This window comes from Motacilla alba, chromosome 1, assembly GCF_015832195.1.
Source record: "Motacilla alba alba isolate MOTALB_02 chromosome 1, Motacilla_alba_V1.0_pri, whole genome shotgun sequence".
Lineage (NCBI taxonomy): Eukaryota > Metazoa > Chordata > Aves > Passeriformes > Motacillidae > Motacilla > Motacilla alba.
In genome coordinates this window covers 36,485,835-36,504,798 of record NC_052016.1, presented here as the reverse complement: position 1 = coordinate 36,504,798, position 18,964 = coordinate 36,485,835, and the positions used below count along the sequence as shown (strand labels likewise).

Below are 18,964 nucleotides of genomic sequence, written 5' to 3'. Positions count from 1 at the left end.
TGAGCCAGTGCAAGATGTGGCACCTGTGCTTTGATGCAGTGAAGAACCAGCTGAGCTCAGAAAGGTGCTCACAGCATGGTGGCAGTGACCAGCTGCCAGGTCCTGGCCAGGTTTTGAAGTGATGCCTGAGATGGAGAACAGGTGCTGCATTAATAAGCAGACAGGACTCAGTTTCTTCATGCAGAAAAGCCAAATCTTTATTGTATAGGTCATATTTTATAGGATTATCAGAAGGCGGTGTGTCAGATCTTAGTGGTGGACAATACATTCACACTTAGTTCATTGGTCAGTACATGGTATTTTGCATGTTTATCAAACTCCTGCATTAATAGTTTACATATTTTTTTCTACTGATTCTCATGAGACAGATCATATTGTTTATGCAGGTGCTAGTTGTTTTTCACTCAAGAATAAGTTGTTGTGTTAACGAGCTCTCATACCAAGATTGTTTTCACATGGGAACTTGCAAATTACTTAGCTGCACTTAGAAGAAATGACAGGCTAGCTATTAATTTAACAGAGCAGGCCTGATTTTATGAGGCCTTTCTTTTATAATTCTTCTACCTGTCTACAACAAACAGGAAGGTGGCCGTGGTGGTGGTGGGGATTAACACTGACCTTTGATCGTGAGGATCCATTCCTCTTTGGGCATGGATTTCCTAATCTTGATCTAATCCCAAATCCTTTTATCTGTATTCAGCCTTTGCTCCCTTTTGGGTGCTGTCCTGATTACAGATTTAGGTAGGACCCTTGTGTGCCCTTCCACTCGGCAGTGGGAGGGTGATTTACCTGGCTGCCTGAGCCTTGCTAACTGCTGCACAGTCAATCCCAAGGTCTCAGCCTTCTCCAGGGCCAGCAAGGCACTGGTGGTCTGGGAATATGGGAAAGAAGTTCAGTGAGAGGAGAACTTTGTGTTAAGGCAGGAGCCCAGGGGAGCGTTTTAGAGATCCCAAACCAGGAAGTAAGGGAAGTATATTGGGAGGATGAGCCCTTTGCCTGTCCCAGGCTGACATGGTACATGCACTTCTGGCTTCAGAAAGAGCAGGGTTTTCTCCAAAGAAGGGAACACATCTAGCTGGGGGGTTAATTTTTTCCTGTGAGTTACAGTTTCAATGAAATGGTTTGCCCTTAAAAGCAATCTACCTCCTGTATCAGGGCACAGGAAAGGCTGGGATGAGACTCTTCCGTTTCTGTCTCTTGACAGCTGTGGCAGCAGGATGGAGAAAGAGAAGGCTGGATGTTCTCAATGTGAAAATCAATCAAAACAGTATTTATTTCAGATGGGCAGGGTAGGGTTCCAAGTCATCCTTATCCATCCGAGGGAGACAAAAGCCCTGCTTGCTCCTTTTCCCACAGCTGTCACCTTCAAATTGGACAAACTGAAGCACCAAATCAGGGCAGTTCAGTGGTACAACTGCGTCTTCCTAAGGAGCAGGTAGGACACCTGAAGTGAGACAGAGGGGCCTGACATGCTTTAAAGAGACACAGGGAAGGGGAGCTGGGTAGAAGGAGGTGAAAAGAGGCTGGAAACCCTAGTAGGAAGATGGATAGTATAACCTTGGATGAGAATGCACTAGCTACACACAAATAAACCAGAAACTTAGGTGGTTTTGTTTGTTGTATATTCAGTTTTCCATAATTGAAAATAAAACCCATTAGGGCTAGTGGAAACTTTGTCCTTACATGTTTGTATGGGTAGCCATGAAGGTCTGTGCATCTTTCACTGTACTTTTTGAAGTATTGTAAAATACTGGGGGAATTGTAGAATACTGGGGAGAAAGAAGGTTGGGAAAGTTAACCTGGTGTCAATACTTGTAAGTAAAAAATTAGATGACATCCACACCTGTAAACCAGGAAAACTGACATTAAATCAAGATAAGAGATGCAAAATGCATTAAATTTAAAAATAAGCATTTATGTCTCAGTGTTTATATATGTCATCTCACTTCTCAAAATTGTTCCTGTCCAACAACTGTGATAATTTCTGATTAATTTATGGGTTGGGTTAACAAAGGCACTACAGCGAACCAGAGTCAGAGGTTGCAACAGCACAAGGCATTTTATCTGGCCACACAAGACTGTGTTCTGAAGTAAAACAAGTTAGTAATTATATAAAACAACAAAAAGGCCAATATTATAAATTTTAGTTCACTGATAGATTTCAAGTAATGAGGGGGAAAGGAGACTGTAGAATATGAAATTATTTCCAGTAGGATGTTGTTCTGAAACTAATGCTCATTAGTAACTTGATTAATGATCTGAAAGAAGGTATTAAACCAGTGCTGATGAAGCTTTCAGAGGATCCAAAGAACAATGAAAGTAATAAATGTTGGAAAAAGAGGAGATGTACTGAACAGTCAGTAACTATTGGTGTGTTTATTTATAAACAGTAGGTATTTTTGGCTGCACCGAATGCAGAAAAGACATGCACCCAGGGACATAAACATAGTCTGTGCTCTTTCAAGATGGAGAGCTCCAAAAGGAATTAGGATTGGAAGACAACCAAGGAAATTAATGGTACTTGCATAATTCTTCCTCTGTGCAGATGGGTTACACTGGGATGCATTAGCCTGTGTTCACCAAGAACAGAGGTAAAAATTCTCCCCTTTGAAGAATCACAGGATGGTTTGGGTTGGAGGGGACCTTAAAAATCATCCACTTCCAGCCCCCCTGCCATGGGCAGGGACACCTTCCTCTAGACCAGGTGGCTCAGAGTTCCATCCAACCTGGCCTTGAACACTGCCAGGGATGGGGCACACACAGCTTCTCTGGGCAGCCTGTGCCAGTGCCTCACCATCATCACAGTAAAGGATTTCATCCCCATATCCGGCACAAACACGCTCTTGTAAATGGTCTTTCTCCATCTTTCTTGTAGGCTCCCTTCATGTACTGGAAGGCTGCAGTTAGGTCACCCCAAAACCTTCTCTTCTCCAGACTGAACAGTCCAAATTCTCTTTCATTTTCTCAGCTTTTCTTTGTAGGAGAGATGCTCCATCCCTCTGATCAATTTGGTATATCAGCGTAGTGAGCCAGTTGTGGGAAATCTGGGTATTTGGACACTAAAAAGGAAACCGAAGAAGACTCAAGAAGGGTGAAACAAGGATGACTTGAAGCCTGGAAACAATGTCCAGCACTACGGGTTAACGTGAACTGAACTCCTGCGTCTGAGTTCACTCCACTGCAGCACAGGCTGACGTTACCTAAACGGAACGAGGCTTCTGACAGCAGAGGGCTCTTCAGGCCAGCAGAAAACCTGCAGTGACCTCGCCATGGAACTGGGAATGAATGCAGACCTTGTGAGAGCAGTAGAGCACACCTCATTTTCCCAGCTCCCCCTACTCCAAACCCCATGGGGTGTCCCAAAAAGAGTTTCGGGAGTGGGCACAGGAACGGGATGAGGGAGTTCTTGGCCACTTGAGATGCCAAGCAATGTGATTATACCAGCCCCTTTGGGCTTCAAAAATCTGTGCGTAGGAGAGGGAAACAGAGAGGCACAGGGCTAGACTGAAGGGAAAGGTGGGAAGGGCAAGAAGAGACCTTTTGACTTGACAGGGTTTCAAAGCAGGTGGGACCACAAAGAGCTGCAGGAAAGAGAACTCTCTCTGGGCACAATGGTTTGCTCAGGAAACAAGCAGGCACTGCCATGGGGCTGGAATGTAAAATCCTACAGGCTCCAGTGCTGGAGATCAAAAGGATTTAAAATAAACCTCAATCCAGTGTATAACTTAAAACTGACTTGTTTGATTTGCAGTATTTTTTTTTTACTTTCCATAACTCTCTAAAAAATGGATTTGATTTTTTATTTCAGCCCTGCCTTAAATGTAACTGGGATTTTTTTATCCTCCTGGGAATTTTCCTTTTTAAAGACAACACTTCAAAAACTGTTTCCATGGGGAAACTTCGCTTCGGTTATTATTACTTCCACCATCTCCTCACATCTGGATGGCTTTTTAAATCCCGAGGGCACTTAATACAAACTTAGCATGGGGGAAGAAGGTAATAAAAGGAAGGGAAATAGAACAGACACTACCTATCTCCAGCTGCTGGTGATGTAATGTCCAGAGGTGAGCTGGAAGATTAGACACTAGCCTCACCATTTCCATCCCTTACTAATGACAGAAAAGCAGAACAAAGATTGCAAAAGAATAAATGCTTGAGTAAATAAATAAAACCTAGCAACACTGCCAAATTGGATGAGGGTGTCACACGGGAGGATGTAGGTGGCCTTGAAGGTGTCAGTAACAGCAAAAGGGCTAAAGTTTGTAGCACAAAGTGAAAGGGGAAAGAAGCATAGGGTCTAAAATCAAGATTTTAACTGTAAACTGGAGCTTTTCTGATTATAACCATCAGAAAAGAAATACTCTGGATCACCAGAGGAGAAGACATGCAATCCAGGAGGCATTTCTGGTAGCTATAGGTGTGTGTTGCTGTGCCTGTGAGAGATGCTGATCAGACTTCACCTGTGGAAGAGAACTGTGCTCATTTGTAGCCAAGAGAGCCTAATTTGAAGTGCAGGTAAGAGAGCACTTTTGCACTCTATTTGAAGAGCGAGTAAGAGAGTAAGGAGAGCTCACAGTGCACGAGGGGGCTGATTTGGTTAGTTAAGCAAAGTGAAGTCTGTACTCAAGGGAAATAAACACCAGGGAGGAAGAACAGCTTCAGCTAGAGCCAGGCTGGCACGGGCACAAGAGAATATCAACTAGCTGTGAATTCACTTACGCTGGAAATTAAAAAACTTTAACCACTACAGCAGGCGGGTTCTGGGGCAGCCTGCCAAGAGCACTAGTGGGGACAATAAAATTAACCAGTTTGGGGTCGGCACCTGAGAAGCTTTTGCAAGGGATTGTGAGACCGTAGTGGTGAGATATCACACCCGGTCACCCAGGAGCCTCCTTGCTTTTGCTACCACCAAAGAGATCATCCATCTTCCCACATCCTGAAACCAGTGCTAAATGCTTCAGAGGCAGATACAGGCAGAGCCTCCCCAGAAACATTTTCTGATCTGGAGGGGCTGGGGCTTTACTTGTCCTCAGAACAGGAGGGTGCAGGGTAGTTTTTAACACTCGCACAAGTGCTACAGGAATTCTGAACATTCTTTCTACTGTAAAAGGGTCACAGCTCTCGAATCCAGCTGACATTTTGCTGCCTATTGAATTCATCACAACAGGAATATAATTGCACACTGCACAAAGAATTTTTGCAAATGAACTCCTTTCCTTGGCAGGAGAAGAGCCTGCCACCAGCAGAGGAGGCAGACAATAGTCCAGCCTATTTCCACAGTGGATCAAGAGGGATGCTCCTGGAAAACTGCAGAAGATGAGAGAAAAGCACCCAAAAGATGGGGTGCCTGTGGAACCAGCAGAGAAAACAGGTGGTTTTTATATGAGTATTTCAGCTAAGCAGTGACTAGTACTAGGAAAAGGGATGAGGAAAGAAGAGCCCTGCAGGTGGGAACACAGATAGACTCCCATGGAGAGGATGGCAAAAAGGGAAAGGGGTCACAGAAGGAAAATGAGCAGCTATTCCAGGGCATACAAAGGAGACAAGAAGGATGTCAGAGATCTGAGAGATGCATTTGCAGCAGCTGCCATGAGCTGTGAGATTCTTCTGACTACTCTACCTTGCTCTGCATCAGAATCCTGCAGAGGCAGGGCCTCGTCCCAGGAAGGATGGTTCAGCTGTGGCAAGCAGCAGGCACAGCCCTCAGTGGCTGCTGTTAGGGGGGTCTTTGCAGCCCCACAGGCAGCAGAGAGGAAAACGCATCATCTGTGCCAGCTCTCCCAACAGACCAGACTGCGGGCACCCACCTGGCACAAAGGGCCTTCAGAGGAGCACTCAGCCACCGCCCTGGTGCAGGAGAGGCAAGGCATCCCTGCATGGAGCTCTGGGGACCACACAGATGCACGATCACCCTGCAGACCAGCAGATGCAATCTGGCTGGCACGGCCACGGCCTCTGCAGCGCCACTCCTCAGCTGGCACCAGGAGCTCACAGGAGGATGCAGGTGGTGGGCACAAGTCCTGCTGCTGGGCAGAGCTGCCATCTTCCCTGCTCCCCCCAGACAGGCCTGAGGAAACCTGCTGTCCAGAGATGCGCCCCCCAGCCAGAGTCAGTGGTGCCAAGGAGGCTTGGTAATGTGTAACAGCACTTGGGTACACACCAGCCCGTCATTCTTCAGGAAACACACCACCCTGCCAAAGGTCTCCTTTGGAGAACTGAGGCAAGGGCAGCCTCAGCAAGCCCCGTAAATAGAATATTGACTCCTTTTGAGCACACAAAGACCATCTCTGACTCCAGAGGTACCTCAGCACACAGCAGTGCAGGACGGGGATGCCTTAGAGAAGTCCTGCAGGGCGTCTGCCCGGCTGTGACACTTCTCCCCATCCTCTAGGTACAGATGGGCACTGCAGCAGAAGCCAAGCTGCTGGCAGCAGCTGCCCAGCACCTTCACAACCTTCAAGAAAGGGAGCAGCAAGCTCCCCAGAAGAAATTGTGTCCCAAGAGTGCAATAATTACTAAGATTAACCCAAATCCCTGGTTACTTCTTGCCACGGGGCAGCTGGAGGTGGCTGGCAAAAGTTGGACATCAGTGGACAGCAGTTCAGGTCCTCTCCTACCTCCTCCCTTTTCTGAACCCATGTGAAAGCCCCATGTAGGCACCCAAAGAGGGGTTTGCAATGAATCACTGTGCAAGAGCTGTTAGACTTTCTGTGCTGGGGATGGCAGATCTCCTGCTTCTCATTTTGGGATGGACATTTCTCTGTACCCTCTTCTACAGCCCCCTAAACTTGATTCCTTTGCAGGGCTTAATATGTCCAGGTATTTATCTTCTCCTCTACTCAGGGTCTGTTTTCTTGGTCTTTCCTTTGGAAAAAAATGGGTTAAAACATGAAGACATTTTAAAATGAAAACTTATAATGCTCAGTACTTACCTCACTCTTGCCATCTTCAAAGTGATTTATAAATGTTACCTAATTAATTAATCTTCACATCTTCTCCAACTGAAATTCAGAGTCACGGCTGAAGCGAGCAGAAAAATAAAACCCCTGGTTTTCAGGCGAAGGGCAAAAGCAAACCTATGCTCCTGCCCTCTGTTTGCCATCCAGCAAGGCAATTTGCAGCAATACTTTCATTCTGCACTGCAACCCTCTCATTTATTTTTCAGTCCTACCAAAGGTCTGAAGTAATTTTATGTGCTACCTCCAGCTTTCCTTTTCTTAATGGAGGTCTTAAAAGGTGCTCCCTTTGAAAAGTAAACAAAATGGAAGACTTTCAGAGCTGTGTTTAATCCCAAACTCTCCTAAAATCCATAACATAGCTAGCCTTGAGAGGTACACACAGGCAAATGGGAAGGGGGAGCAAAGCCAATCTATGGCAAACGCTGCTCCCAGAGGGATGAGCCGACTCCGGGACATGGCGGGGAGCCGGCTGTCATGTAACAAAGTTACGGCACAAGGACACAGCCGGGCTTGCGCCGGCTGGGACTGAGCTGTGAGGATCCAAGCCTGGGGCTTCAGCACAGCCTGGGGCTGGAGTGGCGAGCCCTGCCAGGCCCACGCTGGCTGCTGTCACCCATGTGGGGAATTGGTGCTCCCAAGGCTCATGGCAGCGTGTGGCACAGAGCTCAGGCACTGCTCTGCCCGGCCTTTGCTGCACAGGCCGTCACACGGGGGCTATCGCACACAACCGGCCTGGAACTCTCAGTGCTGGCTTCCAGCTCCACTCCTGGGATCTGCAGCCTGGATTTAAACTGTGGATTCAGGGCATTGAAACAGACCCTTTCTGTCTAATAGCCACAGTTTGATTAAAGACAGCAAAGCCCAACAGACCAGAGAGATGAGACACTCGGGCAAAGAGCTGTTACAGCTGCTCCTCCTAAGCAGCAGGTTCTTGTGCGACACAAATATCCTCCTCCAGTACTGGTAACTTCAGCTCTCCCTGGAGGTGACACTGCTCCAGCCCAGCTCCCGCTGGACGTCAGCCAGTGGCTGTTAGGACACGTGCTGTGTCCGGCTGCTCAGCTCCATCCCAAGCCCATTCTCCTCAGTCTTTCTCATCACACCCCAATGGCTTTGCAAGCAGCAAATCTTTCAGAGGGTGTGAGGTGCCAGACATCTGGCAGGTGCTTGACAGGTATCTCCTCCCCTGTTGGCACCTCAGCTCCAGACTAGCCCTTCCCAGGGAGCTGAAGATCTGATCCACATGGGCATTACTGTTTCTGCAGACAATCGCAGACGCAGCGAGCGCAGTGCCTCTCCTCCCTGACAGAGACAGATGAAGGTGATGTGACGAAGGAAGAAGGCTCAGGTGACACAAACAAGAGCTGGAAGCTTTGTCACAATCCCTCCCAACAGCTTATGGAGAACAGGATTCATCAGGGAAACTCCCAAATCCATTAGGTCTCTCTAGGTGGGCGTACACAATCCTGGCCCAGTTACCCCTTGTGCTCCAGCAGCCAGATTTGTGTCTCCCATCTGGACAACTTCATACCAAAACTCTTACTTAGCACTTCTGTGCCAGGCAACTACAGCCAAGGTGCTCGATGCCTCGTGCAGCAGAAGGGGAGAAGGTGTGGGACTGCCTGAGCTCTTGGGAGAACCCAGCCAGTGAGAGCCATCAGCCCAGGAGAGCTGGCATATCCCTGTCCCCAGCAGAGCCAGCTGGTACGCCCAGCCCTGTGACCACACACAGGGGAGCAAACAAAGCTGCTGGGAAGTTTTAGGAGTTCATGGGTTCGGGTGACAGGGCTTTCCCTGACTGACAGTGCCGTATTACAGCAGCCTGGAATTAGCAAAGCAGGGATATTGCACTGAACCTGCATTTTGTGGGGTTTGAGATCTCAGATGGCACCTTGCTACCACCGAAACAGACACAGGCTGACCCCCCTCCCTTCACAAGACTTGTTCACACCTACACTGCCTCAGCTCCAACTCTCACCTGTCTGCACAGGGAGCTGAACCAGGAGAAAACCCACCCCAGCCAGTGAACCCAACAAGGCCCCATAGAGACAAAGCTCCCAGTTTTCTTTCACCGGATTATTTTTTCCATGGTTTGCTCACACACAGAAACACAGGTTCAGGGAATCAAATTTTAGTCTTGGCACAAGGTGCAGAACCAAGCGGGGGTGGGAGTCATGGTGTCAATTTACATTTACATCAGCTACATGTCACGGAGAGGCAGTGTGACACTGACACCCGTCTGACTCGGCTCCAAGCCAGCCTCGAGGAGGCATCCTTTGAAGAATCCGAGTCAGTTTTTTTCCTGGGCATCTCACAGGAGTCACTCTCACTGATTTGGATTTTTTTTTTTCCAACCAGACACCACCACCACCCAAGAGCAGCTTGTGCAGCATCTATCCTGTGAGAACTCAGACATGTGGGCATTGACTCTGTTACCTCCACCTGTCAGGCAAGTCCCCACATCACTTCCCATTCTGTCCAGGATCACAAGACACAGTACTGACACAAATAAGGACTTTTTCTTCAGTCTCTGCACCTTCCTCTGAGACTACCTGAAAATAACCTTTTGAAGAGTCTAGAGGAAAATCAACCACACAAGGAACACTTTAAATAAGATTTATGATTAATTTCTGTTCTATGGACTCTCATCCCAATAGAGGTACTGTGGCACTACCTCTGAAAAAGGAACCTAGTGTTTTAAGGATATTCCACCCCAAAATGGGACAAAGGCTCTAAATATCACAGCTTATTTTGGAACCCTCAGAATTGGTGTACAAGGCAAAGAGATGCCACCCACAGGAGCGCAGGTTTGTATAGATATGTCCATAGATCTATATTTTTATTGTTTTATATATATTTATAATATATTTATATATTTTTTAAAAGAATCCCTTCAAAAACTACCCTCCCACCTAGCAAAACAAAGATTAAACAATCAAAGACGGTGTCCTGGAGCAAAGTATCCCAGGGGGTCTGCTAGAGCCAAAACGACTGCTGCGCACCAGCACCCTCTTTCCAAGCTCTTGTGATGCCCTGGGGGTGCCAAGGTGACTGTCACACCTCTATGGCTCCTGAAATTGACCTGTCAAAAGACAGGGAGAGAGAAAGAGAGAAACACGTGGCCGTGGCGAAGGGGCTTGAGCAGTTGGGGAAACAGCAACGCGTACAACCTGAAGCTCAGAGTGTGAAATGCTGCGATGAAAAGGAGGGAGACGCTGCCTGGAAGGTCGGTAAAGGAGAAAGGAAAGAGAACAAACATGCAGGAGAGTTAGTTGGCAAGATGGATCTCAGAGAAGAGCTCAGAAGCATCACACTTGGGACCCCTGCTACCCCTCCATCCCCCAAATCTCTTCCTCTCACCCTCCCAGTTGTGAAGGGAGATCCAACTAGTTTGACTTAGACCAAATCTTCGTGCTGCCCCGGAGCCTGCAGGCACAGGGAAAAAAAAAAGAAAAATAAAAGTTCAAAGTGGCTCATATCTCACTTCCTTCCTAAGTGCACAGAGAAAAGTGCACCGATGCTCCCACACACACACGCTCTGTCTGCCCGCACTGCTCACCCTTTGGCTTTGGAGGTTTTCTTGCTCGCCTGGCGCTGGTTGGTGCCAGGGGCCGGCTCCCTGAGCTCCGTGAGGTGCTGCTCTGGGTCTTGGGACGTGGCTGCTGCAGCGGCTGCTGTTGTCACTTTAATGGTCTTCTTCAGGTTTGCCACCTACAATAGCAGCAAAGCAAGAACTAATGGGTTTCCCAAAGCTGGAGATTTTTTGGCTACGGGCTTTTTTAGTTGCATTCTGAGTTTTTTTAAAATTTGTTTCTAAAGGAAGCCCTGGAGCTAAGAGCTGCAAGCTCACATCAAGCACAAGAGCCAACATCTGTCCAGGCCTCTGCACTGCAGAGGAGAATTAAGCTGATTTAGGACTCTTCTTCAGGCACAAGTCCCTGGGGGGTCTGGCCTAGGGAAAAGGCAATGCCTCACTTCAGTAAAGACTGTAATAACCACAGCATACCGGCTCTAGTTGTTTCAAGGTGAGGGGCTTCGGCTGCTCCCTGCTGCACCCACTCACCTCGTTCTCGATCTGCTGCTTCAGGGCCAGCTGTTGTTCTTTGTGCTGGTTGGCCCGGCTGACCTGCTCTTCAATGCCCGACAGCACGACCTCGCAGCCCTGGCACCTGGAGAGGAGACCCACAACTGAACAGGCCAGGGAATTGGCACAGCATAGCGACAAACGTGAAAGACAGCAGATTTCAACTCCAAAAACATTGGGAGGTAACGGCTATGCCAGGCAGGGAAGATACAGGGGCAGGAGTCTGATGTAATAACGCTGGGAATTATGTTATTATCTGGGAGGGGGACGGGTAACAAAGCCATGCTGGGTTAAGAACTACAGATAAACACCCAGGAAGCCTCCTGCCAGCAGCCAGCACTGTGCAAAGGCTGCTACGTCCCCATCACCCCCTCCAGACACAAACACGGAAATTATTTTTGGAAAATTACTTTCCATCGGAGTATGGGAAAGGGGATCGAGTAGGTCACCTCCCAACACCACCCACCCTTAGCGACACACAAAGGATCCAGGGAAGCCACCGGCCACTCCTGCAACCTTTCTGGGTGTTAGTACCGGGGGCTTCCTCCTCACCACTCCTGCAATGTGCGGGTGATGGTGCTAAGCTCCTCCCTCCGGATGTCCCTCCCAATGCTGTAATCCACCTCCAGGCGCTGGTTCCGTTGATCCAAGCTCCCTCGCAGCACATCTGCATACACAGCCTCAATCACCAGGTCCTCCAGCTGCCGGACATTCTTCAGCTGCAACTGCTCCAGCAGCACTGAGTAGGGGATGCACTGTGGAAGCACGATGGTAACTAGCACGAGACAATCCCAGTGGGAAGAGAACTCAGGAAAAACAAGGCCACTACCTTGATCTTGGCAGCCAGAGTGACGACTGACAGGTGCCTCAGTTTGTTCTTCTGGGCCTCTGTCAAGGGAGGGAGGTTTGCTGCTTCAGCTGTCGTCAGGGGAAAGAATAGGATATTAGAATTTATGCCTCGTTTCCCAGTTCTGCACAGAAACATCTGTACCACACCCGTCTCTTAAAACGTCTGCACACCAATCCCCCAAGTGGTGCTTCGTCTTGCCAGGCCATCCCCATCAATTCTCAGCTCAAAAGACCTTTTCTGGGCAGCCTTTCTTCCCGACACCCTCAACTCAGCCTTTCTAGCGGTCCCATTGTTATTTATGAGGGTCTGCACATCCCAATGGATATCTCAGTCTCTCCCCTGGCCCCTCAGAATCGTCTGTGTCAGGATGCTCTTTGGCAGGTGGCAAATGGCAGCATTAATCTCCGCCAGGTACCGCGCTAGTCTGGGCCCCAAAGCACAGCCGGGCGTGTGTCGGGCCGGGGGCTCGGCCCTGGCTGCATGGCGGGGCTGCCGGGGAGGGAGGCCCTCTGCGCCCCGGGTCTCCGCCGCGTTTCCCGCCCCGCGGGATCCCCACCACCGGGCCGGGGGGCTCGGGGCCCCCGCCCGGCGCCGGCCTCACCCAGGTAGTCCGCGTAGGTGCCGTAGGCGAAGATAGTAAGGAGGCGGAACACGGGGGAGAACTCGCTGTCGGCCAGCTGCGGGGACACAGGGTCAGGCGGCGCCGCCGGGCCGCGGGCAGGGCCCGGCGGGGCCGCGGGGCCGGGCGGGTCTCACCTCGCGGACGGCGGGCATGTCCAGCAGCTCCCCGAACACGTAGATGCCCGGGGCCTCCAGCACCTGGTGGATCAGGCTGGCGAGCGCGGCGCCACGGGCCGCCTTGGCCAGCAGCAGGAACTGCTCCTGGCTCTGCCCCGTCACCTTCCCCTCGGCCGCCATGGCGGGGCCCGGCCCGGCCCGGCCGCTCGCTCGCCCGCCGCAGCCCCGGCCCGGCCGCTCCCGGCCGCCCCGCGCACCCGCCCGACACCGCCGGCGCACAGCGCCCGCTTCCGCGTGTGACGCGCACCCGCCGCCCATTGGCGAACCCGCCGGCTGGTCCCGCCCCCGCCGCTTCCCCATTGGCCGGGCCGGGCGCCGCGCGGCGGCGCAGTCTCGCCGCCAGGGCGCCCCCCGCTGGCGGGGCTGGGCGCTGCCGGCCGCGGCGGCGCCCCGTCCCTCCGCCGCATCCTCCGCACATCCCGGGCCGCTCCCGGCCGCTCCCGGCCGCTCCCCACCGCGCTTGTCACCCTGCCATGGCAGCGATCGTGTCCCCGGGCCAGCCCCGTCTGCGGTCTGCCTGAGGCGCAGCGTCCGCCCAGGCAGACAGCGGCCACCGGCTGGTCCCCCGCCTTGTCCCTGCTGGTCACTGGCACCAGCCAACCCTCAACTCCATTCTGTACTGTTTTCATGCCCTGCCCTGCTCGCCAGCAGCTCACTGTTCTCAAATTTTTCACGTCCCATCCTCTGTCAAAACTCCCCCAAGCTGCTCAGCCACAATGAGATGTGCCCCAACAAGGCAATCAATGCCAGATGAACGTCCACATATTTATGGGTCTTGCCAGTCTGGTGAATATCTACTCTTCATCCCTACACCTGGAAATGTTCGAGGCCAGGATTGATGGTGCTCTGAGCAACGTAGTCTAATAGCACACCTCCCTCCAGCAGGGGTGTTGGAACAAGATGATTTTTAAGGTCCCTTCCAACCCAAACCATTCTGTGATTCTATGATTAATGTGGAAATAACTGGTGAGAAAACAGATGCACTACTATATGGCATGGTGTTTTTCACATCTCAATGATCTATTCTATAAGCACCACACCAGAATTAAAAGAGGTGCATGGAATACCTTGTGTGTGCCCACACATCGCTCTCATTTTTGCTTTCACACCATTAAGATCTCACTATTTTGGGGATATGTAAATGTAAAAAATCTTATGTTGCAAAGCACTGTACTTATGTATTTAAGCTGTGCATTTCTTAAATCCCTGCATGCCTCCCCTCCTCTACTGCATTAATTTTTACCAAAAAATGACTTTACTATCTGCTGAATCATTAACCATCGCACTTGTCAAGAAATGCATCCCTGATGCAGGCAGGGTATGGCCATAAAAAGATAGTTTAAACGCTCCGCAAGGATAGAAATGTTTATAGTGCACACCTTAAGTACCTCTTCGTGGGTGTATGAGTTACAGCAATGCGGTCATTGTTGAGGGCACGGTTCCCTGTGCCAGGTGAGAGAGAATGGAAAGTGGGGGTCATTTGGGGAAAAAAACACCCACACCTTCAGCGCTCTTTTCATCTTGTATAAATCACATGGTAGGCAGAGGTGAGTTGTGAGGGGACTGGGAGGAGTGCAGTCAGCGTGCATTTCAATAAGTAATATTAAGCTGTTTGGCCAAGAGTTTCCAGTGCATCACCAATTTCCTCGTGGCTGGCTTCTTCAGAAACCCACAATGATTTTCCACGAAAGAAAAAGAGGCAACAAACCGATGGGAGCCCGATACAGCCTATGCAGGTAGCATGGTTTTAGGATGTTAAAATCGTAAAGCCATCAAGGCAAGTTTGCACTCCAGCACGTGATTGCCAGCAAGAGATTTGGTCTTCAGCTGGATCAGTTTAGCACGTATTAAAGGCAGTTGACTTGTGCTCTGCCAGACTTCTGTAAGTGTAACATCTTGAAATGAGTGTAACATCTTGAAATCTTCATCTGGGTAAAGTCTATGTTTGTTAAGGTTTTACTTGCCAGTACCAACAACTCTCTTCCCTTGCTTTGACTCTAGTTCTTATCACACAGCTGCCGTGGCTGAGTCATGGAGAAGGCTCCTTTGGGGTACAATTCTGCTCCAAACACAATTTCAGAGCTAGAAAACATAACTCCTGGCTGCCTTGGGGAGTTGGATCGTTGTCCAACTCCTCATTTGTACAGCTCAGGGTCATCCTCTTTAGTCCCTAAGGCTCCTTTAGTGTTTGGTCCCCTCCCTGAGGCTCCTGACAGAAGGAGGGAACAGTGAGGACAGCGATAGTCAGTGTGAAAAACTGAACTTCTAACGTTAATGATCGTGCCACGAAGATTAGGTGGACATCACTTAAAACTAATTACAGGCATAAGGAGCAAAACAGGTATGAGTGCTGGGCCAGAGAAGCAAACATGTGCCTTGAGAGGGGAGGGCACCCAAACCCTCAGTCCTGCTCTTGTAGGGCAGATTTTCATTTATGTGCTCTGACCATCTTAGCTTTGAGATGTTGCAGTCTCCTTTGCCTCAAAAATCTGAAGCTGAGCAAAGAAACTTCTCTGATAATCTTCCACTGGTAACTAAGCATCAGATCATCAGTCAGTGAGCTCTCCTAGGAAAGTGCCTCACACCCGGTGGCTCGGGGCACTGTTGGAAGGTACCCTGGGTCCTCAATGAACAAAGCAGTCAGGAGCGTTTCCTATGCTCAATTCAGGTAAAATGGGACCGAGACACATTTTACCCAACAGGCATTTCTTCAGGAAGATCATGATGACCCAGGGAAGCAGGAAAGTCTATCAGTCTGTATTCTCAGAGCCAGCAATATTTGGGCTTCTCCATAGAGCAGGATGAAAGGAGAGGCAGGGCAGGTTATGTTGGCTGAGAGCTGTGAAGGCAGGTTACAGGGCAATATTGACAAGGGCACCATCTCCTCCCTGCTTTTCCCTCCCCGTTTCTGTATTTAGGCCTGATTCACCGTGGCCTCACACCTGCTGTCTTCACTTACACCAGTGCAGGGTGCATTCAAATCAGGTTCAAACGTAACCCTGCTGATTTGTAGTGTTTTATTACTCTCTTCCCCACCCCCTTGCCGGCTTCTTCCATCTCAGTTTTATCTCTCTATCGATCTGTTTCTCTCACACTCTCTGACACGCTTGCTGCCTTTCATTATTAGTTAGATAAAGCCTGGCAGCCTGAGCATCCTAGCTGCATGATTCTCTCTCTGTCTCCTTCTCCACTTTGGCCCCAGTGCCTATGTCCTGTGTGCTGGGTCCCCATGTTTTTGTCTGCTCCTTTTTTATCTTGTATCAAGGGCAAAGACCAGAAGGTCCTTTCAATGACCCAGATCCTGCGCTCTCCAAATGAGAAGGTCATCATCTTCACGAGTGCAAAAGTCATGGGTAACATCTCCACAACTTAGCAAAACTTTGGCCTCATCCCTAGACTGGAATGCTGGGTGTTGAAATGAAATCCCCGCCTCCTGGAGTCGGTAACTCCTGTGCTTTTGCTTTCCTCACAAAGCAAACACCTATCTTTATGGTCACAGGGAAACTGTGAAATGTGATTTTCATGTAACCAAAAGAGCTGAAAGTAGGAGGCGAAGAGTGCAGATGAAAGCAAGTCTGTACAACATTTCATAATTTTAAGATAAATCTTGTGACATGGAGACGTTCTGTGTTGTTATTTCTGAATGTTTGGGATTTCTGATCCTAGCTGTAACCACTCCCTAGCATCATCCCTCTCTTCTGATCTCACTCTGATCTTTACAGAAAGAAACCTCCATTCTCTTTGTGCTATAGATCCACTTTCTTTCCTCTCTGCTCACTGTCCCACTTTAAAGCTGTAGAGCTGTACGGGCTCATTCTAGGTTGTTCCTTTCTTCACCACCACAGAATCCAAATAACTTGTCAAAATGCTGAAGACATTTTTTTTTTCACCAGTCCTTCTCCAAACATAGCAGAGTCACATCTCATGAGACGATTTTTCACAACTGTGTGTAACACAGACTCTGAGACAAAAACACTAAGGACAAGGGAGGCTGGCATGACTCTCTTGGATACCAACATGATACAGAAGGCTTTTAACCCTTTAGTTTGTACTGGGCTAATGCACACAAGGGTTACACTTAAAATCAGCCCAGTATCAGCTGCTTGAGGGTAACTGCATGATAATTCTTCCTCTGATCTGCTCTCACAGCCCTCAGGATCCTGCAGACCAGGAACTGTCTTCCAGACAGGCCTCCGGTTGTGATTCAAAGACTCCAGAAGAGAGAGGATCTTGCACTTCACGAGGTAGTTTGTTTCTGTGATTAATCACTCTCCAGTGGCTGGCTCTTGTTATTCTCTGCCAGAATATTTGGTAGACTTTTCTCCAGGAAAGGAGTGATACTGCAAGCAAGTCATGTCTGGTTCTGCTTTTTGATATATTAAACAGGTTGACCTCTTTAAATTACTGAGATCTTCAGCCTTCAGATCACCTTTGATTCAAAGTTATTTTTAAAATATGGAGCATAAAGCACTGAACAGTTTTCCAGCATGAGACTTATTCAGACACAGAGAGAGGTTTAATCGTCTCCTCGCTTGCCATCCTTACTTCTGTCCTTGCACAGACAGGAATCACTTCAGACTCATTGCTGCAGCCTGGACCACTGATTCTGCGTTCAGTTTTCTGCCTGTTACAATCCCCACATCTTTTTCAGAGCACCTCTTTTCAGGACTGCAAGTTGTTCCCTGTAGACATGGGCATTTTTTTTTCCCTGTTTGTGGCTGTACAATTTGCTCTCAACAGTCTTCTTATAAGAAGTTTTATGAGAATGACCACCTTACTGAAAGGGGCAGGTCACTCTGTCCTGGTCCTATCCTCATTATTTTTAACACTCTAACAATATTTGTGCCCTCAGTAAATTGTGTCAGAATGAACTATATCTGCTCACCAAGCACTGAATAAAATGGTGAGTCATACCTGACCCGGGACTCATTCCTGGGCATCCACATGAGAAACACTGCCACTCAACGGTGGGCTTCCAGGGATGACCTCCTTTGTGTTTACAGGGCGTTAAATGGAGTTAACCAGCTCACTTAACCTCCTGCTCTGTTAATGTTGCATAACATTTTCTTATCAGCATGCTTTGGGAAATTAACACTTCCAGAAGCCTGGATAGATCTAAGCCATCACCTTTCCCAAACAAACCTGTAGTCACATCAAAGACTGACAAGAACAAAACAAGTTTATGCAGCAAGATTAGCTTCCTCCAAACCAGGCTGATTGGCATTAACTGGAGAATCTCATATCAGCTCTTTGTTGCTTTGCCTAGAATTTTTCAGGTCTTCTGTTTGCTCTCTACAAATATTCACAGGGCACAGTTCTCTTCCAGTCTTCTGGGATGTCTCTGATATTCCAAAGCTTGTTAACCCTTTGTTTGGTGAGCAGTAGCGCAGATGAAACTGGGTTCTCTGTGGACTTTTTCCTGTATGTTCTGTACTTTCCACTTCCATACCTTCGGCCAGGGTCTCTTGATGGCAGCCCTTCCACGGCTTGCCACAGCTTTGAGGGGCAATTTCTTCTACAGTTTACATCACTGGGCTCCCCCACCACTCTCGAAAGTTACATGGCTTTTCTACATAGCTCAGAGCTCTTTGTTACATTTCTAAAATGACACAGCTTTCCCAACATTTTCTGCTTCATTCTTTTGGCCTGCTGGATGGGCTGCTCTGACCTGTGGGGCTTTGCCCAGCAGCATGGCTACAGGCTCTGTTCCAGCACAGGCATTGGAAGCATCTCTTTTCCTCTGCTGGTTTTCATATAATTTGTTGGAGCTTATTTACCTTTTAGAATCTGGTCATTTTGTCAAATCCATGGCAACCAACAGACAGACAGACAGACAGGATTCTGTAGGTAGCAAGGCAACAACATGGGTCTCTCTTCCCTTAGGAAACAAAAGTAAAACCAGCAGCAGTGGCCTGCCTGGGCTCAGGACTCCTGGGTGTAAATGATCTGTACGTGATCACTGCCAGACAGAAATAACAGCTAGTAACACCTGATTCCATCTCTCCCTGCAAATTTCCATGTAAATTTACATTAGCTTTCCTTTGAAAAGGAAACCAAACAAGCCATTCCATTTATATCACATAAGAGTGAGGTAGGAGCGACATCAACCCTTGAGCTCTCTGTTCCCATCATCTCGACAGCTTTCCTGACTCGCTCCACCACATCTACCAAGGTTTTCTTGGTCCCTACAAAATCCTGCTCTTTGTCCTCTCTCATATTTCTGACTCCTTTTGCTGCCTTCTGTAGTTTTACTCTTCAGGGGGATTTTCAGTG

At 48.8% G+C, this 18,964-nt stretch overlaps 1 protein-coding gene across 2 annotated transcripts; it reads right to left on the bottom strand.

Annotated features, from left to right (window-relative positions):
- Positions 1-9,563: 9,563 nt before the first annotated feature.
- On the bottom strand, positions 9,564-12,903 carry COPS7A (COP9 signalosome subunit 7A). 2 transcript variants are annotated; one of them, XM_038144257.1, is made up of 8 exons: positions 12,650-12,903; positions 12,495-12,570; positions 11,873-11,961; positions 11,596-11,798; positions 11,023-11,128; positions 10,519-10,670; positions 10,320-10,385; positions 9,564-10,178 (listed from the first exon to the last, which is right to left on the bottom strand). In XM_038144257.1, the coding sequence occupies exons 1-7, from the start codon at positions 12,809-12,811 to the stop codon at positions 10,346-10,348; spliced, it is 828 nt and encodes a 275-aa protein (XP_038000185.1). In that variant the 5' UTR covers positions 12,812-12,903; the 3' UTR covers positions 9,564-10,178; positions 10,320-10,345. The 2 variants fall into 2 exon arrangements, with proteins under 2 accessions (XP_038000185.1, XP_038000195.1); XM_038144267.1 differs by having other exon boundaries at positions 9,564-10,041.
- Between the last annotated feature and the right edge of the window lie 6,061 nt (positions 12,904-18,964).

What these genes read in the sequence shown, in the direction of transcription:
- COPS7A (XM_038144257.1), bottom strand. Translation starts at nt 12,811, where the DNA reads ATGGCGGCCGAGGGGAAGGTGACGGGGCAGAGCCAGGAGCAGTTCCTG. An exon ending in ACCCGCACATTGCAGGAGTG is followed by an intron (nt 11,129 to 11,595) that starts GTGAGGAGGAAG and finishes TCTCCTCTCCAG; the next exon opens with GTGCCAGGGCTGCGAGGTCG. An exon ending in AAAACCTCCAAAGCCAAAGG is followed by an intron (nt 10,386 to 10,518) that starts GTGAGCAGTGCG and finishes CTGTGCCTGCAG; the next exon opens with GCTCCGGGGCAGCACGAAGA.